Below are 25,207 nucleotides of genomic sequence, written 5' to 3'. Positions count from 1 at the left end.
ACTTTTCATGTATACGGCAACAAAATACTTCATTTTTTCCCCCCCCTTTATTTAGTTTCCTTATAAATTATGGTTGGGGTGAATCCCTACAGTATCATCTCATTTTATCAGAAACTGGATCTATGATGTTGCAAAGGCAAGAATATCTTTCTAGTGCTTACCTACCCAGAAAGGGCTGTACTGCCTTAAAGCCCCTCTCTAAGACACCTGATTATGAAGGTGACAGGATTGGCTGCCCCAAACAAACATCTTTTGCCCATCTCAGGTGGAGGTGGGAACCTGAGGGACAGGCAGACAGCTGGGGACAGAAACTCCAACAGCCACTCAAAGGTGAATTGTTCCCTCTCCCGAATTACCAGCTTTAGGTTTTAATGCCACTTCTGAGACCTTCTCTTCTGAACTAAGCCTTCATTTATGTCCAGCATAAGCAAATCATTGTATACATTCATCCTGATAGCAAGTGAAGTATGAATGCTGAGCTTTGTAGGGAAGTGCAGTGTGTTGTTGGGCACTTGGGAGAAGTATTAACTCATTACAGCTGAAAGGATCATGCCGAGGAAGAGGGGACTGGGGTGGGAATTCAGCAAGCTGAATCAACCTTTAGTGTTGGAGAAAATCTCCAAGAGCTGTGTGTCCTTCTAACCATTTGGCCTCACTGTTGACACTGGGACCAGTCTCCCATCCTTCAATTTTTGCATCTTTTTTTTTGTCCCACATTGAGTCCCTGGTGCTTTTCTCCAGTCCCCCATGGGCCCAGGTGCTCCTCCCTGCTGTGGGTCCAGAGGATGCTCCAGCTTCACCTTCCCAGAGGGATGTCGTTATTTCAGGAAGGATGCTCTTACCACCCCTAACATAAATAAAGCAGACACACCCCAGATACCGTCTGCCACGCATCCTCATCTTTGTCTCCTCGTCCTTCCCTTTGTGACTGACCTTCCTGTATTTTAGCTTGCAGGTCCCCCCTGGGGAAGGGCCTGTTGTCTTGTGCCACCAGCAGCGTTTTGCAGACAACAAATAAGTGTATTTTTCAGCCCTCTTCACTAATGCAAAACCATATCGCTAACCCCTCAGCCTCTGGGTGCTGCAGAATTAGTGAAGTGAACAGTCTGCTGGGTGTACTCAGGGAACAGCAAGGTGGGACCAGCCTGGGCTTGCAGGTGTTCCAGGGCGTTGGGCACAGAGCCCAGCTGTAGCAGGGCACACAGCAGATGTCAGCGGAGCCAGTTTTGAAGATGAGCAAACTGAGCAAGTGTCAGAGGTTGGGGCAGAGTGCAGGGATGAAACCCCATGAAGTTATGGCAGGTACCAGGACTCAGTGTAAAGAGCAAGGACCAACCCCTTGGCCTCTGTCAAAGATCGCCATAAATCTGCTTCTGGCTGTCTATATACACTGGTTTTAGAGTCCAGGGCTCTAGATGTAAAAATCTAAATCCTCCTACAAATGGGAAGAGCCTTCACAATCTTACTTTTATAGTTCACATATTAAAACTCCTTCCACTGTAAATGACCTTATGATTTGGCACATAATCCACGTTTTGTTTTGAAACAACACCTGTTCTACAAGAACGGTCCTACAAGATGCATCTAATCCTCCTTGCAGTCAGAATTGTCATGGTTTTCAGATGATAAACCTTAAAAAAAATTGCACATGGTAACAGATATTTGCTGACTTGGCAATTAGCAACTCAAATGTATGGAGCCACTTTTGTAAACAGAAATCCAGTGGTAGGTTGGGGAAACAGCAGAGGCTTGGGCAAACAGTGGAGATTTTACCCAACAACCTAATGTTACATTTTGTAACCCCTGAGAAGGTTCCTTACTTTTGGAGGATAGCCACATTCACCCCTGCCAATGCAATGTCTTTCAGCTTTTTGGTGAATGAAGGTCAGTTCTGATTTCTGCAGGGACTTTTAAAAATCAGAGTCTGATGAGCCCCCTAACCCCACACAGTAACTCTGCCTTGGATGCACCAGGAGAGATGACCCATCAAAAGAAACAGCCCTTTCTTAGCCCAGGTTGACTACCCTCCTGCTAGAGCATCTTAAACACATCTCTGACCCTGCTGGGAAGGACCAAGCCACAATAATAAAGTACAGCTTTGCTCAAGGGTGATTTTACCTCCAAATCCCCACTGTGAATTTCTTTGCAATTACATCTGAAGCACTCAATTTTTCCTTTTGAAAGGAGGCTGAATTATACTGTCAGTTCATTAGGAAATTACTGAAGTTTCCAGACTTGAAACCACGTACAATGCACTTGATATGCAGCAAGTTTAAGTTAATAAGTGCCCCGAAGGCACAGCATAAAGAGCAGCATTTCCACTATTGTTCAAAACCCAACAGCAAAGCTTTGTCATTTCTTTGTTATGAACCCAATATATGGCTCCATGTAATCTGCTATTTTCAATCCAATTAGTGATTAAAATGTAATGGTTATTTAGATAAGAAATGAGTTACTAATATCAAAAACCAGCTCTGTCACAGGAGTTAAATATTTCATGGCATATGTAATGCTGACTGATCTCAGTCAGGGTACAGCACAGAACTGCAAGCGAAGTATGGAGAAACTCAGCTACAAAAGAACCCTCATTTTAAGAAACAACTTGACCATTTTAAATGGAAGAAGTTTACCATTCCTAATCCCAGGCAGCATAGCTGCTAACCTAAGCCAAGAGCTAGCAAATACTTTCCTGGGAACTTAACCGACAGTATTCAGGAACACTAGGGCATATATGATTTTGTTTATGTGCAAGTTGTACAGAAAGCTGAGAAATAACACAGTATGGTACTTCTATAAGGCATGGTAAGATGCATCTCACATTTTTAAGTCCTGCATCTCTGCCACAGAAAGGAGAGGATGCTGAAGGGATGCCGGCACAGACGCTGCCCAGCTGCACTGCTGGTGTTGGGACACAAGTGACCTTACCTATTTTATTTAAATTAAGTATGGTTTTAGGGCTACTGGAAGCACCAGTTGGTTTTCACTAGGCAATAATTGGGAATCTCACAGATACTGCTTAATCCTGTGTCTATTTGTACTATGACTTTAAAAAAAAAATTGAACTTACTTTGCTCTGGGTTGATGTACTAATCCTGGGATCTCTTTATTAGATTTAAGTCTTACGTTTGAACTGGCACTTTTTTCCTGAAACACACAACAGAGATACCATCAGTATTTATTAAGCACACAAAGCACAACAGACATTTGTCATTGTGGTGTCACACGCTGCTGCGTCCAGGCTCTTCTACCTGTACAACCGAAGGAGAAAAGCTCATAGAAAATGAAATTAAAGGCAACACAGTTGATACAATGACCCCAGGTGGGCAATTTTTAAATGTTATGGGTTCGGTGGCCTGGGGGATTGCCTCCGGGTCACCAAACGAAATCCATCTAGGACGTGTAGCAATCAAACACTGCACTGGCTAATAACTCTCCAGTGGTTCATGGAAAACGAGGTGTGCAGCTGCGGCTTGGCTCCTTGTAGAGCTGCACTGATAACACGACCAACTGGCACCTTTAACGAAGCAAGGCAAAGCATTGAAAAGGCAGAGCCCCAGAGTCACCCCAGACCTGTAGGTCTGCTCAGAAGAGAGGTGAGAAACATCAGCATCACGTGGAAAATCATGTGGGAGAAAGCACAGATGAAACACGCCGGTGAGAAGAGCAGCAGCGGCAGACCTGACCTGCTCAGCCAGAAAACTGGACATGAGGGCCCAAGGAAGCAAACCAGAACATGTTTACAAGAGAAGAACACAACCATGTCCTTCGTGGAGAACCAGAGCCATTAAAAACATCTTAAAAAAGAGGTGGGGAGGGAAAAGAGTTTAGTTGAGAGCCAGCATTTCAAGGTAACATCTTGTCCTTGTGCCAAAAGCTTCTGTAAACCAAAGCTTAGCGCAAACACATATCTATTTTCTGCAAAAACCTGGAGAAGGATATGGCCCCTTCCAGATCTTCCCAGCACTGCATGTTAGGGAAAGCTGCTGGTGCAGATGGGAGAGAGCTGAGTCAAATCTTACAGCTCACCCGCTCCACAAATCTGTCTGAATTTCTTAGGCACGTCATGCCCGTGACAATTTAAGAACTGTAAACCCAAGAATTAGTGCTTTTGTGGGTAATTTTGGTGGTTTTGTTTTGTCTTATTTGGTCTTTGAATGTCTGAATCACACAACACGATTTTTAAGAGGGCTACTAAATCACTGAATTAAAAAAAAAAAAAAAAAAGAGGCTGTCTAGCAGTTAATATTTTAATGAATAATTCTACAAGGGCTGTAAACATCAACTGCCTCAGCATATTTAACACTGTTTAATGCATATCTTCTAATCCTCCTAAACAGAAAACGGTGTCTTGCATGAAAATAACAGCTAGAGAGAAACAAGCTTTTCTTCCAAGCCTTAACAAACATCTCTGTATGTTTGTTACATCTCACCAGCCACCACCAGCCCATAATCCCATGATGTCAAGTCAAAGCAGCAGGAGAGAAAATGAAGCCACTTGGTTTCAAAGCATCTTCTAATTCTAACAGTGTTAACTAAGGATCACTACGGACATGCGTGTTGTGTGTGTGGTGAACATGCATGTACATAGTCATACAACTCATATGAGTTGATATACGACTCATACAACTGTCAAACAAACTCATACAACCATCAAGCAAAATGCAAAGAAAGGGACAGGTGTCATGGAGAAGACACCAAGGCCAGAAAGCAGCTAAATCCCAACCTCATGCACCAGGTGAGCATTTATCCTCAAATCTGCTCCACCAGTTAAGTTTGCCACAACGCAGAGGCAGAAACTGGGAACGGTCCACACTGCACCTCTAGGATGGCACCTCGGATGGTCCAGTGGTAGGCATGGTCTGCGCCCGTAGCACCTCCTGCCCACCTGCTGCAACACAAGGTGAATTTTGGGCTACCTTCTGTCTCTGCATACTGTCACCTTGAGGCGCAGACCTTTTCCCACCAAAAAACTGCTGTGAATCCATAGTCTCGCCTAAAAGGGAAGGAAGGCTCTGATTTACAGTTCCTGCGCCGGGAGCTGTGATAAATCAAGGCAACACAAACCCTGCTTTCCACACCTCCCCCTGTGCTTTGGTGCCAGTGCAGCTCTATCAGTAGCTGGAATCAGCACAAATCCCAGCCTAAAGAAACTTCTGTCACTTAGGAACAAATAGAAAGACACAAGGAAAATACACGTTGCCTTCTCTCTGTGGGTCCTGGAGCAATATTCAGAATATTAATTGACTCTGATGGGAAGATGGAAATAAAATTCCAGTTTACTTGACTTCAAGATTCCAAAATTTACTCTTCCCTCCTATTGTTTCTGATAATTAACACACCTCAATTACCTATTACTTACAATTCTTCTGTTTAATCAGAATATGTCACCTTCTCCATCTGTTGCTCAGCAGGAACGAACAGAAAAAGAGGAGTTAAGAGAAAAATAAAACCCGACCAGGCCTTGAACTGGCTCATTGCTTTGTTTATAGCTATTATTTACAGCAGTGATATTTCATTACACTGACCAAAATATTGGGTTTGATAAAAATAGATATTCAAAAATAATTCTTCCAAATACAAACAAATAGAATATTTTTTTCCCCATCACTTTGAAGACAAACCGGTTCATCAGAAATAAATAGTTTGGATTTTAATATTGAGCTTATAAAGAAACCTGAAATGCTTTAACGTAGTCAGATTGCTCTTCCAGGCTGACTTGACTTTGGTTGAAGGGTCACTTCTGCCAGCCTAACCTGACAGAAGTGACCCTTATCTAACATTAAAGAAGTTACCATGCGTCAGCAAAACCACAACTCATTTTTTAGAGTCCTAATCTGCTGCAAACAGAAATTTAGATGCAAATTTTTTTTTTAATCTATCTCATTTTATAAGGATTATTTAAAGGAGATGCACTAAATGGTGTCTCACACAACAAGCTTAAAAGTAAACCCTCGAGGATGCTGTACTTTGATAGTGGCTTTAGCTAGTCTATAGCAAAAAGGTGAATAGTGGACATTTTACTCCTCATTATTTTGCAATTAATCATTATCAAGGTAAAGCTGTCATCCAATCAAGGTGATTTCATTTGATAGATTCGTTAATTATTGCTAATTCCTCCATAAAGGATGCACCATATCAGAATTTCAGGGCATTAACAGATGGTGGTGACTCTGCTGCCAGATGCTATTAACACAGCAACAGCCACTACTGCCATTATAATTAAATATCTGTCAACATTTCCCTTGATGCTTCCCCTCTTACAAACCCACTTCTAGAGACATGTGAACTTCATTTGAAGTATTTTGCTTCTTCATAAGACTGCCACAGATGGACTCAGGTAAGCTGCTAATAGCCCTTCTTCTCAACTCTCTTAACACTCACAGCTTACTAGAGAAGGGCTGATTTTTAAGAGATGCTTCCATAAGTGCTAACATATTTTATGAAGAGACTATACATTGTTTTATGCGTTTTTAATTGATTAAATTGGCCAAGAAAAATGAATTAAAGATGATAGCAGCAATTCTACTACCTAATCTAATGGCTAATTTATTAACTTACAGTCACAGTTTGGTCTTCAATTGTTTTTCCTCTAAAGTTACAATAATTAAACAAATATACAACCAAACAGGGGAAAACCCCCCTAAAACAGTAAAACTTACTGCAAGTAAAACAGGTTTCTTAGTTTCAAGGCTGGTTTTTGTTTAATTTGGAAAAGGCTGAAGTATCCTACTTGTAACTGTATCTCGGAGCCACTGGTGTTTGAAGGTGGCGTGTTCCCCCACATTGGTAAGGCCTCTCCAGGTAGCAATCATGTTTTACTCAATATTGGTAGTTTACAGCTATTCAAATATTTATAAAGTAATATTCCTGATTTATATCAAGATGACACTTTTCTTCAAAGGAGCCCACAGTGCCTTTCAAACTACTTTCTGGAGCCATGTAATTTATCATTAAAATCATTTAGGGGAAAAATGAAGTATTTATTTTGTTTTTATACCATAAATTAGTCTTTAAAATAATTGTATTTGAAAAGAAGGAAACCAAATGCATCAGTTAGATATGGCATGAAAGATGAGATATAAAATTTCAATATGCCAGCTCAGCACTTTTTACCTCCCTCTGTTACAAGGACCAGCCTCAGGTAATAACTTTTTATATGGACTGTCTTGATGCATCAGGGTGAACAAGGGAGAAGTACTGACCTAGGAGATTTTAGTCAAGTTTCCTTATATGCATACATGAGCATTTATTTTTTGTATTATCATTTGACAGGAAGGGAGCCTCTTTCTTCTTTCTCTAGTCACCTGGAAGCAAAGCCAACTGAAAATGTTATTTAGGGTAACTTTATAACAAAGGGGTAAATCAAACACTGAAAAATCTCAGATGTTGGTCAAAGAAGATTAATTCTTGGATGCAATTTCATCAGAGGAATCACATTATCCCTGCCACAATGTGTATATGCATATACGCTGTGCTGTCCAGAAGTGGGTCTAGGGCACTTGGTGATGAGGCAGGGCACCGATCATGTGCGTTGGAGGGTGCTAACACCGGGACTCCATTCTCCTCCTCCTCTCGGGATCCTGCGTATGGTATGAGGGATGATGAAAATCGTGGACCCATCTGACAGTGGAGGTGGGTGCCTGCACAGGCTGAGCTTTGGAAACCAGGCTGGAGAGGAGCTCAGTTTGCACACACCGAGCACTGGACAGCGTGTTTCAGATGCACACCAGCTCCAAAATAAACACTGGACCCTAAATCTAGTGCTTAGCAATGAATTTAACCTTCATGGCACACATGCAAAGAGAGACAAAGAAATAGATGCTCATGGTGAGAAGAAACCTGAGAAATACGTTATCATCACAGTCATCAGAAGGACCTTCTATTTTTCCAAAATAAATCTTTCTTAAAAACAACCTTCTACTGGCAACGGTCATGAGAAAAGCCAATATTGGAACAAACTCCCCTGATCTCTCCAGTACACCTCCCAGTTGGCTGCGACTGTGGATGCAGTCGCGTAGACTCCCAAACACACAACTGCAACACAAGTCAACAGGCGCTGACACCGGTCCACTATTGATGCCCATCTTGCCCTGGGCTCCTAGAAAACGTTGTTTGTGATCCATCACAGGAGCTCAGTTTTAAGGAGCACCTTGTAACTGAGGTACCTGAGGCATCAACAATGTTTAGCCTGTCCATTTGACCAAGTGCTGCCATCCTGCCACCTGGAGCACCTTGGTCTTCAGAAAGAGGACTTGAAAACATGGCTGATACTTGTGGATTTGAATAAAGCTTGAGGTCACGTTTCATAATAAAATCTTAGTCTTAAATGTAGTATTTTAATATTACTGCTGTATCAGGGAAGAATTTCCTCAACTAAACATGAAGGATTTGCCCATGATGCCTTAGCCCTATAAATATCTCCATCCTTGGAGATGTCTAAAAGCTGTCTGGACTCGGTCATATGCAGCCAGCTCTAGGTGGCCCTGCTTGAGCAGGGGAGTTGGACCAGATGACCTTCAGAGGTCCCTGCCAACCTCATCCAGTCTGTGATTCTGTGATAAAGTATCTTTCTTAATAAATTGGACACTAGGGAAAAAAAAAAAAAAATCTTGAGTAGGTTTGTTGAGTTTTATCCCCAAGTAACAGGGGAGAGATTAAAGCCTGAAGACGTCAGGCCCAAATTGTGGCCATTCAGGCATGCAAAGGGAAGGCAGAAGCAGACACATTGCCCGGCATTTATTTTGGAAAAAAAATCAGATTCTGCAAACCCAGCCAACATCACGCAGTGAGTCTGTGCTGATGCCAGGAGTACAACCAAGGTTTGGCAGAGAAAAATCCTGTGCTTTCATCAGAGGTCCATGCTTTTCTCAGATTTGTTCCAGAGGGCAAGCCTCATCCTGAAAGTAGCTGCTTAACAGAGCACCCCCTTCCTGGCTACTACTGGGAAATTTTGCTGTAGCCACTCCAGCTCCTGAAATGCAATATGGAAGAGCAGGATTCAGAAAGGACAAAACAATTAAAAATTACTCAAAATGGGATAAAAACAGTTAAAAAAAGAGAAAGGTGCAAATCCTGAGCAGCTTTCCACAGCCCACCGGACAGGCATCCATATGCTACAATCTGAGAAACTAGATAATGCTGCTTTTAGTGGTTTTTTACCAGTCACACATACACGCACGCATACACCTATGCATCTTGCTCAGCAAGACCTGGCTTAAAGTCAACACGAGTCTTTCAACTGAGTGCAAGGTGGCTTTCAGCCAGGCCTTCAAAACATGAAAGAGAAACGCTTGTTGTGACTGTACAAAATAAATACAATCTACATGGAGATCCTTCACCACACTCAGATAAACCACTAAAGAAGCCAACATAGAAATTCAGGGCAAGGGCGAGTGAGAAGAATGAAATGACACTACAAAGGAATATGGATTACAAGGGAACTGAGTGAATTCGGAGACCAAGAAAAAAGAAAATGGGTGTTGGATGAGAACATGCTACAAACTCTGAGAGCGGTTTAAACGGAGACTAATTTACCCCTCCAAGGGGTAAACAAAGCAAACAACTCCCTCGCAGAGTGCGGCACTGGCTGGAGGCAGGGCAACAAACTTGCTCTGTCTGCAGGTTTGGCCCCATTTCAGTCCTTGCCCCGCTGGCGCTCTGATATTGAGCTCCCTCTCCAAGGACATCTAATCTGAGGTTACTTGCCTTCTGTTCAGGTTGTCACCTGGCCTGCTTTTTTCCTCTTGGATCAGCTGTTTGCATACTTGGCTGAAACTAGTGCAGCAACTAATTTGTAGTTGCTTTTTTAAAATGATTTTGAGATGTTAAAAACCGAGGGGGGGCGGGGGGGAAGATTATTAGTAGAACATGTAACGTGCCCATTACACTCAACTCAAGCTGCAGGATCTCAAAAAAATCTGACCAGAAGTGTAAAGTTGGAAAAAAAAGGAAAAAAAAAAAAGTAAGGAAGAGGAAAAAGCTCCCTCCGGAAAGAGTTGCAGGACTTCTCCTTCAGCATCTAAATATAGTTCACCCTCAGTCAAAGTTACTGGTCTTTGAACTTCGATGGAGAATGTCATTAAAGAGCATGGGAAAAAAAAAAAAAAAAAGAAGGGTCATTCCCACCACTGAGGTGTTTTCAAAGGGCATTAATATTTCTGAAATCTAATAGCTGCAATTTTTTAAACATCCCCATCAACTTTTCAATTCCTTCTTCCTCCCAGTCAATATTAGAAAGTCTGGACTAATTGGTCACAGTAATTCCAATTAATTCTGTTGAGTAACCAAATACCAGGAAGGCTGTGGATGAACTGAAATGTAGACATGGGAGCAGCTGGCATGAAGACAGGAAATTAAGGCAGGTAAACAGATGAAAGTACAAATAAGGAGCATAAATAATAAGTATGACCAATAAATCCTTCAGGGAAACTGTTACCTGCACCTTGCCATCCTGTTCCCTTTCACAGCTCTGCAGTTGTTTCACCCCACATGTTTGATTCCTCTCCTTTCTATACTGCTTGTGACACCAAGGTCCATAAAAATAAAAATGGGTATTTCTATCTCAAAGTTATTTTCTGCAGACAGATTGCTAAATTTCAAGGTGTCCCCTACAGAAAACGAGGAGTGTGATCACTAAAAAAACACCTCCATTCTGAAATACAAGGTTTACACTGCCCTAAACCCAGGGTTTTCTGGTTCCTTCAGCCTCTGTAGCACTCCAAAAGGTCAGCCAGGAGAAGAAAATGAACATCAGACATAAATAAAGCCAAAACACCTGTATCCATATCACTGCATGAAGTTTCATTTCAAATGGGATATTATTTTGCTCCTTCAGCAGGAGTCTTACCTATCCATGAAATAAAACTCCGTGTTTCATAGAGAAAGGGAACAGGAGCAGGAAGCAGAGGAAGGGACACGTCTGCAAGATGTCCAGCAGGAAGCAATTTGTAAAATGAAGTTGAGGAACATCCCCTCTACAAACAACTCTGCAAGAGGCTGAACGCTGTCCCTCAGTTACATACACCAGAAATTAAGGTGACAAAGGATTGATGTTGAGCATGAAGAATACTTGCTTACATCAAAAGATATCCAGAAATACTGCAAATAAAATGCTATGGGCAGAAAGGAGACCTGCTCTGCAACTCTCATTAATATACCAGATCTTTAATGGCTTTGGTACATCAGAATGGTTGAGAGTTTTATCTAGCAAATAAAAAATAGATGGATAGGTTTTTAAAACTGCATTACTGATAACTTACAAGACTAGACTGATTCTTGAGGAAACGTCACAGGTTTTAGGGCACTTGGCAACAGAAAACACAACTAACCTTGCTCTTTTCCAGGTATGTCACTCTTGTGGACTGTATAGCCACCCTGGATAACAAAATCCGGCTCAAAAATTAACCTCCTGCTCATTAAGCCTGTGTCGTCAATTATTCTCTCTCCTGCTTGACAAGCTTTTACAAAAATACAGTTATTTATAGTAAATGCTCTCAATTTTTCATGCACATCTCCTGAAGGCAGTTTTCCGCCAAGAGTAATAACATGGAAAGAGGTGGCATTAAGCATGAAACAACAGTATTGCCTGAAGTCTGTAAAACAGTTACAGCCAGGAATAAATGGTGTAGAGAGTCTCGAGAGTAACTTGGTATGTTACGCAGCCCATCTGCAGCAGGGCATGTATCCATTAGTTTTTGCTTCAAGAAGGCATTTTGCTGGAATGGCTAGCAGGTTATCGCTACTACAATTTTTGCAGAGCTTTTTACTGGGATGGTTTTGAAGAGCTTTATGCCCTTCAAATATAAATGAGAGAACATATCTAGAGAACGACATGTGCCCTGTTTCATGGCTTTTTAAAATAGCTGGGCCTAAAATTTCAGCAGCCACAGCAATTTCTAAAGCTGGTTTTCTAAACGTAAAACCGAATTTTTTCAGCCTGTTTTTGGAACATGCTCTACACCCACCCTTTGTAAAACCAGTTCCCTGAGAGATGCCTCCACGTCACGCACACGCAAGCAAAGCCTGCACTCCCAAAACCAAGACTGATGACTCTCCCATGGTCACATACTGCCTTAATACTAAGTTTTGGGTTACATTTTAGGCTGGGCTCACTGAAAAGATGGTGACCATCAAACGGCCACTTTGAGGAGGTGTTAAAAATAACACTTGGTTCCCTCCATCTGCAAAACAACAGCATGCTGATGGTGCCTTCTCTTGTAGAATCTGCATCTATACTGGTCGCTGCCTTTTATCTGCAAATTACAAGTTTGAGTAGACTATGTTAATTACACATATCTTACTACACCCAGTTAGTTCCATAAAGTGCACTGAGATCCTCCTAGATGTGAGGACAATGAGAGCACCCCATTAACCCAGTCTTAACAGGGAATTTTGCAGGATACACGTAAGATACTTCTTCCCTCTTGTTCAAACCTGAGATTTACAAAGTATGGAACAAGTGACATCAGTGAAAGAAAAAGTCCTTCTAGGTTTGTTGTTTACAATTAAGAGAAGAGGAAAACCAGAACTAATTAGAAGATACAGTGCAAATGAAAAGACACCGTTAAGCCAAACGTAAACACAATAAAATGGAAGCAAGAAATTTTGATTGAGGCAACCCTGAGAAATGAGACGACAGAAAAATGAGAGCAGTGCTACTCATCAATACAAATGTATTTGCAACAGGATGGTTTGGGGCATTCACAGCCTATAGGGATAAGTCTCATGTATAAACCAATAAATAGAACAATATGTCCATGCATCCCACTAACACGCAGGCATTCTCACACCCACTATTCATTCCCACAATGTGTTTCCAGTTCCCACAGGCTGACGTCATGGGAAACACCTCCGACCACGTGGAACATCATACGCCACACGCCGCACGCTCATGCAGATGGACGCTGCTGGCTACCTGCATTTCCCACTTGTGGAGTTGTGCAGCTCACAAAGGGAAAAAAACATATTAATGCCTGTTCCAAAAGGGCAAGAATTCCTACAGTAAGCTCTCATTCTCACAGAACTGTCCAAGGCTCAAATTTTTTGATTTTTTGTAGATTGCAATTTTGTAAATGCCATTGCTGGAACATATTTTCAACGTCTGTATTTTGCTCATCTCAACGCCTGTTTTATTTGCATTAATTCTCAAATTTGCACAAGGCATAAGATTTAAGTCCCAAGAGGATGAACTTACAGTTCTTGCTACATGGCAAATTTCAGTGAGCGTGGGTAAAATATACATTTTAAGGGACATAATAGTTTGAGTATTATTAAATATGACATATGTACTATGAGAAGTATTACAGCTGCAAGAGGAGCTTTAAATCTATGTATTTTGTACCATTTTTTCATTGTTTTGGTTAGCCATTACTTTTGAATAGTAGAACAAATTATTATTATTTCACATAGAATATAGTAGCCTGCTCGCTTACTGAGTTTCCAGTCCATCCTCAGATGTATAAGCACGGGTTTTGTCTGGATTCTCCAAACAACTTTATCTGAGAGTAATACTGAGAAGAGATATCACACGTATCAGAATGAAAGACAATCATAATCGGTTTAAAAATTTTATAAGCTGTTTAAATCAGTAACGGAGGCTGAGTTTTTAAGTGTTTATCTCCTCTAAGTTTCCTTGGAAAAAGAGCAGATAAGTAAGCATGTCTCCTCAGTGTTAGCAAAAAGAGGCACCAGGAAGTAAATACATTCCATCAAGGATGTATAAAAATAGCTTTGATGCTCAAGATGCTGCAGATTAGAGGAAGATATCCAAGCCAATATTGGGTGAAGAACTAACTTAAAATCCAATTACAGGCCTAGAAATACACGTCTAACATCTAAGACGTCCCATATTTAAGAGTCCCCAAACGCCTGTATGCCTGTTATGGCCTTCATCATTCATTCTATTAATGTGTTCATCATCTCACCTTCTCCATCACCTCTTCCCAAAACCACCCCTCATAGGTGGGAAAGGACATAGAAAAGACTCAAAATGAGCTCTGCCCTCCTTTCCCAGAAAGCAGCAAACCTCTCCTCCAGCCAAGCGTCAGTGCATCAGTCCCAGCAGCAGCATGGCCCTAAGACAGGCCAGCGCTGGGACATGGTGTCTGCTCCCTTGGGAGGGACGGGCCACGGAGGGCTCATGTGCCATGCAAGGTCAGGCTGCCCAGGGATGTATCCTTCACTCACCCACAAAACTTCAGTTCAGAACGTGAAATAGCATTGTGAAACACTACAAGATGAGTCTCCTGAAAGTTTCACATGGTATCGACCACCACAAAAGAAGATGTTTCAAAATATCACCTAACTGCATCACCTGAGGGCATGTATCCAAATCCCTTCAACAGACTGCTGTCTAACCTGTTCTCCAAATGCCTGTCCTGCAGGTTCTCTCAACAGCCTTTCATTTTGCCACTTCCTAAAAGTTCAAACCCTTATCCTACTACCCAGCTTAAATCCTTGCCTGATGTCTTCTTGCATCTCTCAGTGGTCACGGAGAAAAACCGACTGTCATGCCTTTTAAAGAGACCTTTTATATATCAGGTGACTTGCATTTCCTTCTGTATTTTTAGGCTAAACAATCAATTCCTTCCATCTTCCATTATAGCTTACGTTTGCTAAACCTCCTATTCTTGTCACTCTGCTCTGGGCTCTTTCCCATCTGCCTACATCTTTCCTGAAGAGCACATTTCCAATTTCGGTCACAGTATTTAAAGCCTTGCTGAAGTCATGTATCACATGTATCGCCGTATTTAAGAACAAGAGAAGCTCCTGTTTTTTAATGCAGTATCTCAAACCAGTGAGGTTAACCTACCATATTCAGAGATGGCATTTCTCTGCCTGCTGCAGCCCTATCTGAGACTCATAAGCAAAGGGACAGAAGCTGCACTTGGCTCTCCCAACTATTTTTACTGTTGAGGTTTCCCTAAAAAAGGAAAGCATATTTATTTTGACAAGCAGGTCAGAACACGTATTTGGGGATGAGACAGCCCAATTTCTTCAAAAACAGAGGCAGCTCCCGTTCAAATCTCTCCGACTTCTGCAAGCCGCCCTCTCTGAATGTACTCACTTTGTTATTGTAAATCATTGTCTGCTGTTGAAGTATCGTTAAGTTTTATTACTACATATAGAGGGGACATCTGTAAACTGTGCATTCATACTTCAAAAAAACGAGGTAAATAAATGCTGAAGGAGAAATAAGCTGAGCTCAACTTCTCTAATGGGCACATAAAATTTGTGGTACAGTACTCAAGATCTCTTTCAAGCCAAAAAGCTGGTGGGGATGATCTGTCTTCCTGCCTCAACCACTGCATTATTTAACAAAACAATTATTTGGTGCTAACAGAATTATCAGAAAGTAAAATATCCACGTTCCAAGACTTATAGTCCAACAGGTCTTCCTAAAATTAACAAAAATCATATGCAACAAGCCAAACAGGCATTCTTAAATAATTTTGACTTTGCTATTTCTAATCAAAACTAGCTTTCAAGTCTACAAGTTGATTTCTAGCCATCTGCAGATGCCAAGTTTTAACACACATTTTCTTTTGAAGTCAGGTGAGCGCAAAGGTAAGTACCTCTAAAATTTAACAGGGTTGTCCCATCACAGGAATGTTCAGAAAATGATGGACTGTTACTACCAAGAGACGCAGCACTGCCAAACGCGACAGCTTTCTGCCTGAGTCAGAAATATACTCCAATGCATGTTCATAGGCATGGTACTTAGAATGAGGAGAAAACTAGAGTTTAAGTATGGAAATACTGCCTCATTTTTCACTGCAGTGTTATAATATTAGCATTCAATTACTTCCCTACACTTAATTAACTCCTTGTTGAATCTTAATGTGATAATGAGAACTTTAATTCAAACCATATACCACATCAATGATCCTAACAGCACAAATAGATTTTATTAAAGTCACCAAAGCCCCATAATCCCTCTGCCTTTTTATAACACTATGAGCCATATAAAAGCACAGCAGCTGCAACAGGCCAAGAATCTTCCCTGATTGCTACTAAGAACATTCACAAATAAAATCTACTCTGAAATCAAAATCAGTAAGCTGTGATTAATATTTCTCACTTGTTCATCTCGCTGGCAAAACAAAGAGCAACAGAGACATGGTGATTGGGGCTCTCTGCAGAGAGTGTGTTCAACCAAAGACCATGTTAGGTCATTTTTTCTGTCAAAACTTTCAAATTTTGAACAACCCCCAGCAGAGACCCATGGTTTGTATTCCTTCCTTGGCCTTTCTCTGGCCCACATTTTGTAAACTGTTAAAAACAGACTAGAGACCTAGCAAGACCTAGACCATCAAGACCTAGCAAGGAGCACACTTGACCTTCAAGCAGGCTTATCAACTCTATCAGGAACACCAACAAATAGATCATACAGCTTTTAGGAAGACAACTGGAAACACCGTGCTTGGCGCTTAGCAGCCAAATCTGACAATGCTTACCCAAAACTTCTCAACCTGAAGGACTGCAAAAGCAGTTTTGAAAAACTGAGGGATGAACTGCGTGTCAGGATCCCTTTTTCCCCTACCAGTGAAATGCAGCACTGCTCTCATTCCCTGACTCTTTATGAAAAGCACAGCCTACCACATCACTGAGGCTATGGGACGTGACGGAGCACGTCCCTAAAGAATCATGTGCTTAAATTCATTTTTTCCTGATGTAACCTTCAACCTGTTACATCAGTTTATCTGATGTAACCTTCAACCTAGGCACACTTTGCTCCTGGATCTGCAAAGCACTTAAGGGCTCGTTTCACTTCACAGAGGTGCCTAAATCCCCCTTAGGTCAACGGTGCATATGCCCATAATGCTGCTCTCCTGAACCATGGTCTGCACGACTCTTCCAGCAGAAGACCACATGTACTGAAGACTAATTTTGCAGCTATTAAACACCACAACAACAACAAAGGACTTCATGCTGGAAGGACACTTTGTGATGCTGCTATGTACGTTTAAAACAGCTGGGCAAGGCACGCAGGGAAGGAAAGCTGATGGGGAAGACGGGCAAACAACCAGCGACAGGAACAGCATAGAGGCCAACTCAAGAAGCTTGAGCCATGTATAGGCAGAACTGGTAAAATAACCTTCACCAGAGAAAGGAAGGGCAAACAGCAGATGGGGCACCACCAGATTGGGGCACATTTTATGATGTTTAAACCTCACTTAAACCAACAGCGATCAACTGAGTGTAATGAGCAGAAGGAAATACACTCCCTGCAGCCAAGACTCTTCTACTCGTTTCTTCTAAATGAAACATGGGCAGCCACACTTGCCCTAAACTTGCAGCTGTAAATAAGTGGGTAGTATCACTGCACCATCCTATTCACGTTCTAGGATCACTAAAGCCTTTCTGTTACTATTTATACAGCTTGCTCCTTTGCCTCAGCAAACACGCCAGCCTCGCCATGCACAGCTCACAGGTGTACTTGCCTCAAACCTGTGAGTTTCTGTGCCTGTGGTCTCTCTTCTCCAGCCCATCTAAGGACTTTCCTGCTGCTCAGACAGTGCCAAGTGAGCTATCTGTGATTACACCAACCTCAGACTGAGAGGGCACACAGCTCTTTCACCCGTCTGCTCACTTCTGAAAGGGCACGTTAAGCAATAAACTAGCTGGCCAGCAGGTGCAGAGAATGCTCAGGATGCTGTCACGGCTTATCTGGGAAGACAAACACTTAGATGATTAAGTGGGCTCCTCCTAATCCTCCAATTCAGACTTTAGTTTAAACCCCAAATTCCTGAAACTTAAAATCACTTTCAATTAGTATTAGCCATGCTGTTGCAAGCTTGCCATGAGGGCAGCTTCTGGTGTCCCAGATCCCCCAAAGGGACCCAGGGGACCCGCACAGCCGCCTCCATGGACGTTCAGCACATGCTCTCCTGGACTGATCAGAAACTCTGGTCGACATTAGTAAGGCAATATATGTTCAGAGAATGTTTTTCAATATTGAAAGGTATTTATTTGCCTCTTGGTAGGTCCCTCTCTCATTAAGAGTGCAGTTTCACAGTCAATTCATGACCATTTGACTGAGGTCTGCCCCTGCACTTTTGGTATGCTCCTTCTGCCAGGACTAGAACTTGTCTGGCCCTGTAACGAGTCTTACTGACTCACTGATCTGCCTGAAAAGAGAATTTTACATCTTTTTCCCATGGTTCATTCACAGCAACTGACTCAAATGGCTCTGCAGCCCACTGAGGGCTAAAGCCAAAGCACCAGGGAGATGGCATGGCCAGGGGAAACTTTCCCCCCTTCTTGGTTTCCACTGCAAAGCTCACCTCTTTGGACAGCTGCACACTGTTAGTGTTCCCACTCTTACCTTGTCAGCCTTTATTTACTTATGTATGAATGCTACTGTGAGCAGGAACAAAGATGTCTCTATTGTAGTCCATTCATGGCTTTGCATTCACACCACAGCCTTCTCCTTCCTTTTCTCCTCCCCATAAAGTACCTTTGCAGTCTTTCAACTATGCAACTTGTGTCTTTGCGTGATTATAAATAATGCCTGTTGACACAGCTGCGAAGAAGGTTCCAGAGGAGAAACCACAGATATATCAGGAGTAAGTCCTACATCCCAAATGTTCAATAAACTGGACTTCCCAAATGAATTACAGAAGCAAATTTCACAGTGTAATTATCTCGCTGAAAGACAAAAGGATCTTTCAGACATTTTGTTTAAAATTATTTAACATCTAAGTATTGATTAAAACATTTTAGAATGACTATTTATCACAAAACCCACAATACAGTGAATAATTTCAAGACAAGAAAAATATTATAATAACTAGTAACATGATTTAATTCTACATGCTGTACTCTGCCTCTTGTTATATTTGGTCTAAGCTATCAGCCTACTGTAAAAGCCAGCCAAGAATTCTTCAAGCCCTGCCAGAACTAGAAATACTGGCCAGAAATATTTGTCATATCACAGCTCAGTTTCCAAAATGTAAGATGCTGGACTTCCACAGCCAGGAAAATACAAGGTGCAAAGGACAATAAAAAATGGACTTATTTAATATTGTTGGAATACATCAGATCAAATGAATCCAAGTCCTCTTAATCCTGTAGGACTGCAGCATGACAAATACACTTCATTTAGATACTCAGTCCCCGTGAGTCAAATCAGTCTGGAAGATTCAGCCACACAACTGCTGGACATTATTCAATTAGCATGAGACAATGATTTCCAGTCCTCAGCAACTGAGGCAGCCTTCTCCTTTAGAGAGCCAGACGGTTTTACCTTGGATTAAATTTATCGATTTTTCCACTGTGTATAAATAACAGTGTCGTCAGGCAATTCCAGATGAGTTCACTGACCACAGAATTAATGGGTTTTGCTAATTTTTTCAAAGCACTCATAAAATACAAAACAATGGTGTCTTATAATTAGGTGTAACTGCGGAGGCAGCTTCTGCAATACATATATCTCCAAGAAAAATGTGTTGACACAGACATGCCCTTAGGAAGTTTGGGCTTTATATTTACTTACTGTAGGGTACCATATCTTGAGCCACAGCCAGTCCTATTCATTTCAGCGAGCCTACCTGTTGCAGTAAGCCCTGCTCTCAGGAGGCATTACCACCTCTCAAGAAACCATACCTCTTTGCTGTTCTGTTCAGGACCCAGACCTTCAGTAATTCTAGTCAAGGTAAGATCCCGTGTACAATCCTAACAAATTAGGAAAAAATTAGGAACAAACCCTAATTCTTCATCTTGGATCAGGAAAAAAATTAGGAGCAAAACCTAATTCTTCATCTTGGATCAGTCGCAGGTGTGCAGATGCCCAGTCTCAAAGTCAGGATAGCTGCTGTAAGATCATGTTTTTCACCCACCTTACTTTCAAGCAACGCTCCCCCATCCAAATAGCGTATTTACCTGTTTAGAGTGAAAACATGACCTGAAAACTGTCTCTGACTGGAATTAGGAAGGTTCTTCAGATGAGCTCAAGTGTAAATATATGGGGTGTACTGATTCTGAAAGAAATATAAAGCAGGTTTTTTATATTATTTTAAAGGAGAAGATGAGGAGACCCTTTTTCAAGTTCATTTTGACATCCTATAATGATAAAGTTCACTACTTACATGCCTGTGCTAATTGATCAGACTGACTGAATCTGAGCTTTGACTAATACATTGTATAACGAAGGCCTTCAATGCTCTTCATTCTGCAGCAATAAAACTTCCTCCCAAAATTCACCCTTTGGCTTTCAATCATGCCTCACAATCTAAGCTTGTATTTTAAAGCATTCTGTGATATTAGTATTTTTAGGGAAAATCTTTCCATGGGAAAAATGTTGTGAACTATCAATACTTGACACATTTTTTAAAAAACACTCATATTTATGTAAATACTATATATTTCAGTTATATTCATTGCAGTGAACATGTGATATGCCTTGATTTTCATAAGGCTTTTGTCACCACCTCTCTGGGTATTTTCATAAACAAGTTAGGAAAACCAAGTCCGTTTGTCTAGACCTACTAGATGAAAGCACTGTAGGATAAGTACAAAGCTGGTTAGGAAGTAAGAAGGTAGTTTACAATGGCACGTTGTTAAAATGGAGGAATATATCAAGTAGGATTTTGCTGGTATCTGTCCTGGAGCTGGATTTTCATTAGGCACTGGGATGATGAATAATAATGCATTGGAGACTATGACTCCTTTCCAAAACCACAGAGAGAATCAAGCCAGGAAAGACTCTACTTTGCAGGATTCAAAGTTATCCTGACAACTTGAAGAGATGTACTGAAGAAGACAGGAGATGATTCCAACAGGGCCCAAGTGCTGGGTATTGCACTTAGGCAGGAATAACCAACTGGATATATACAACACGGAAACACCAGTCTACATAGTAATTCTGCCAAACAGGATCCAGAAGCTTGCTGGACATGAGCCATCAATATCATGCTCTTGTAAAAAAGACAAGCATCACACTGATGCATGTAGAAGTGTAACGGGCTGCAGGATACGTGACCTTCTTCAGCTACATGCACCTACGTGGTCTCAAAGAACCACAAGAAGAACTAGAGCTCCATAAAGCATGACCATCGAGAAAACACTTCATGAACTAGAGCTGCTCAACCTAAAAAATGACAGGAGTGAGACACAATAAACTTCCATTCTCCATACTTACAATGACCGCAGCAACCATGACGACATACAAATCGACCATTAACTTGGAAGTTTGAATGGCAATGCTGTTAACTATTTCACTGCCCAACATTTTGATGGTGGTATTCAATTGAAGTCCTTGCTTTGCAATTCCCATATGCCTTCTCTTTCCTGACAGCTATTGATCCTATTCCTAGTCCACTCCCATGACTTTGTTCCTGACAACTTCTTTGTTCACATAAGGCAAGCCTTGCCTTGAAGCAAATACAGAATAATTATTTGGTATCTCCTACCCCAGTGTTAAGTTCCTCTAAACTAAATTAATCACGAGGAACCTCTGGCAGCTCACAATTTGCCAGCAAGATACACCAAAGTAATAAGTGATTTCACATTCTGCTTTTGAAGACAAGCTATTAAATTCACATACTGTACTACTTTAATCAAGAATAGTTAATTAAGCTGCTCCCTTGATATGAATTTTTATCAGTCTGCACCAGCCATACATCACTTTTATAGGACTCAGACTGTGGCCATGATGCATGTTTGTAATCTGTCTTTCCAAATTAATCTGTCACCATTTGTAAACTCAAAGTGGTTCCAATACATTTTGTTTCACTGGTAACTGGGCCAAGTTTGGGGACACTGAGGGCTGGAGGGTGAGTGATGCTGGAACACCACTTCACAAAAGGTTTTCAGTGGAAAGCTGAATTACAAATCCCTCCATGGCTCATCACCCAATGTGACACCAAAGACTTTGTTGTATTTTAGTGCTCTGTGTTTGCATCACTTTTATTTCCTTAAGTGAACTCAGTTTTATGCTCTACGCCACCATCATAAAATCAATTTAATAACTTACATTCGCATAGTAATCATCAGCATACATAATGCAGGAGTCATAAATATAGGCCATAAAAGTAGGGAGATCTGTAGTGTCAGATTATTAAAAACATTAACATATGATAAGAATCTAAGTCTAAATTTATTACAAGCAAAAATCCCCAATGATTTTCTATTACATTACCTGAGCTCAAGGACAGGTTAATGCAATGCTTTTCTAGAAAAAAAACAACTTTAAACACAGCAGTCATAGGAACTAGACTTGAATCTCTTCTGTTTTAAAGCACTCACAGAAGTATGATACAAAAACAAGAGACACCGCTATTTGGTTATGTGACTTTAACTGTAAGAAAAGAGCTTTATGAAGTAAAAAGGTGAACAAAATGAAAAATGTAGCCATGTTTTCCAAACCAGTGCAGGGATCCTTAACTGGAAAAGCTCTGATACTATGCTGTGAGAATCTGCTAAAATTTACCCCCAGGAAAATAAGGAGCACAAAAGACAGAGAAGATGGAGAGAAGACATGTCATCTCATCTAGCCTTTTGGGAATGTACACCATCAAGTCAAACCAAGCCTTCCATATACCCATTTGACCATTTTCATTTAGGTTTTCTAAAAGGTGAACCAGTGAGGTTGATGCGAACTGGCTATTTTCACAACCTCAAAATGTTACAGACAAGTTTAAGGAAATACAACCAAAGGAGGTGGTTTAACATGGGACTACTGGATCCCCATCTCATCAAGACTCCCCTGAGCTGGGCCCGGAAAAGCCTCTGTCTATGGAGACAAAAGGAGAAGCACGTAAAGGCACTTACTTAGGTCACATTTTTTCAAATGAAGATAGGAAAATAATCTATGGCCTGTTTTATTTAAGTGAGAAATCAAGTATAGCCAGAAGAACAGCTTCCAAAACACAACCAAGCCCATGAGGAATATGCAAGTCTACTTGCAAGCCTTTGAATTGGCAGGTAGGGCCTGGCCCTTTTATGAGTTTTTCCCATTTAACAGTTAGATTTGTTTAGATACACTCATAAATATGGTTATTTACATAGCAAGATAGAATGGTGTATTTAGGGATTTTAAGCAGAGGAAAATTCTTTCATGCTAATCATAAAACAAAAGTATGCCAAACTAAAGAAACATGTTCTAACACCAAGAAACTTTTATAATTAATCCTTGCCTTAGATCATCTCAGAAAGAGTTATGAGTCTAGTTAATACTCGTTGAGAAACTGGTCATGTTTCTGAAATCGCTGAAACTGGGTAACAGACAATCTGCATCCTTTCTATCCCACGACCAATTTATGGCTAAGCCCTGACTCACTGCATTAAGTCCGAAAATATTTCTCAGCATTAGCGATAGCTCATTGCAGGCACAGGCAGACACTGTCGTGGGGGGAATAAAAATCCCCTCCCAGCTCCACCTCTTCACAACAGGGATGAAGACAATGCATTGCTAAAGATCCTTTTTTTGGGCGGGGGGCTTTTTGAAAAGAGCACTGGGGCTATTCTTAGAGGAGTTACATTGGTGTGCAGGCTGCGGCTAGCAAAGGCTTGGCCAGTGGCCAGCCTTGGCTGGGTTCGCTGCAAGGCTGAGCAATGCCTTTAGCTCAGGAAAAGATTTCTGCTTGCCTTTTTTTTTTTTTTTTTTTAAATAAAAAAAAAAAAGAGGATGCAGAAAACTCAATACACAACCAGCTAAGAACAAGCTGTACTTTGGAAAGACGTGCCACCGTCTCCTCACATCTGCTGTCACCGCTTCCACAGTGCTGCTGAAGTCCTGTTTCGTTGCTGAATGTTTTCCCTAGGAAGGAAATGAGTGTAAACATTGCTTCAGAGACAGCGTTTCCATACGGATGTTAATCTTTGGAAAAGCTGGGCAGGATGAAGTGACTTAGAGAGCCAGGAGATCTCCAGAAGCAACAAATCCCACAAATATACAAGCTGCTAAACTTGTGCATCCAGCCAAGCCCTTATAAAAAATAAGGCATGTTTTGACCTTGACTCACTCTTAGAGACTATGAAGCAACCTGAAGCCACTTATTTCAGAGTTCCATCAGTCACCTGAAAGGGCTGAGGATTTCCTATGTTTAGCTCAGATACGCTTGCTAAGGCAACGTGCTCTCCAAGTCTAAACAGAGAGGGTGATGTGGCAAACTCGCAGAGTTTCACCAGCAGAAGTACATTACCAGCATCTCTCCAACCCTGAAATCATCCCCTGGTTTCCATCATGCCTGACAGTGAAATCTGTCCTTCCTGTCTCTCTCACAGCAGCTTCATTTCTCCAAACGGCTAAAGGAAAGAAGAAAACCAAGGGAAAAAGGCAGTTTGATGATATGCTCCCTCCCACTCCCATCCAAATCGGAGTTCAGCATCCAAATATTGGGGGAAGAGGATGGCAGTACCTCACGCTTGCTGCATACAATGCCTTTACCCTCTCCAGCATTTGCTTTCTTTTAATACTTTAGGGTTTAAAAAGTTACCCCCAGGTCGCTCCCCTGGAAGTACATGGATGTTGTAATAAAAGTGCTGGTTTGGATGAAATTTTTGGGAAGAACTGGTAATATATGAGTCCCTTTTTGCTGTGTTTGCAGGCAGAGCAACTGCTTCTGATTCCCAACTACTGCCCTCAGGTGCTGCTGTAATACAAACTACATTTAAATATATATATATATATATACACACACACACAATTATAATATTATTACATAATTAAAAAGCATAGGTTTTGTGTTCCCATGCATAGACTATCCAGCAGCTTGTTTATTTTATTTAAAGCCACCTGTCTTTGATGCTAACCTATGGAAAGATTACATCTTAGATAAAGCTGCACGCAGAAGTACGCAGCCAGTGCGGTTTGTGCAGATCAAGTGTGGGAGATGAAAGTGGAGCACTGGAGAGCTGTGTTTGAACTCTAATATTGCTTCTTGTGGGAGCAAGGAGCAAACAATTTAAAGCCAAAAAAAAGGTTTTCTTCCCAGTAAGAACAAACATGAGACTGTTCAGCATATTAGTTTAGTTCAGTAAGACTGTGTAAACTAGTACTTCACATTAAAAATTATTCATGTGTACAGGAGATATATTTTCTAACATACCCACATGTAATTTCAAAATGCACTGTCCTCCAGACACACAAGATCCTGAATTATCTGCCCAGCATTTTCATAATACCAAAGTGCTTGCTTTTACAAGCATAAATTTATTTTCATAGGGCTTTTTCCTTCCTGACTTTGTTTTTACTTAAAAAAAAACC

General features: G+C 41.2%; 1 protein-coding gene across 3 annotated transcripts in view; it reads right to left on the bottom strand.

Moving 5' to 3' along the window:
* Positions 1–25,207, bottom strand: part of C8H1orf21 (chromosome 8 C1orf21 homolog) — a 126,712-nt gene that overhangs the window by 11,833 nt on the left and 89,672 nt on the right. For all 3 annotated transcript variants that reach the window (XM_074877111.1, XM_074877110.1, XM_074877112.1), the window contains one exon: positions 3,068–3,144. In XM_074877111.1, coding sequence (XP_074733212.1) covers positions 3,068–3,144 — 77 coding nt within the window. The remainder of the gene's footprint in view (positions 1–3,067; positions 3,145–25,207) is intronic.

Source organism: Strix uralensis, chromosome 8 (assembly GCF_047716275.1).
Source record: "Strix uralensis isolate ZFMK-TIS-50842 chromosome 8, bStrUra1, whole genome shotgun sequence".
NCBI classification, from domain to species: Eukaryota; Metazoa; Chordata; class Aves; order Strigiformes; family Strigidae; genus Strix; species Strix uralensis.
The sequence above is the reverse complement of the archived record's forward strand: the minus strand, read 5'-3'. Positions and strand labels throughout refer to the sequence as shown.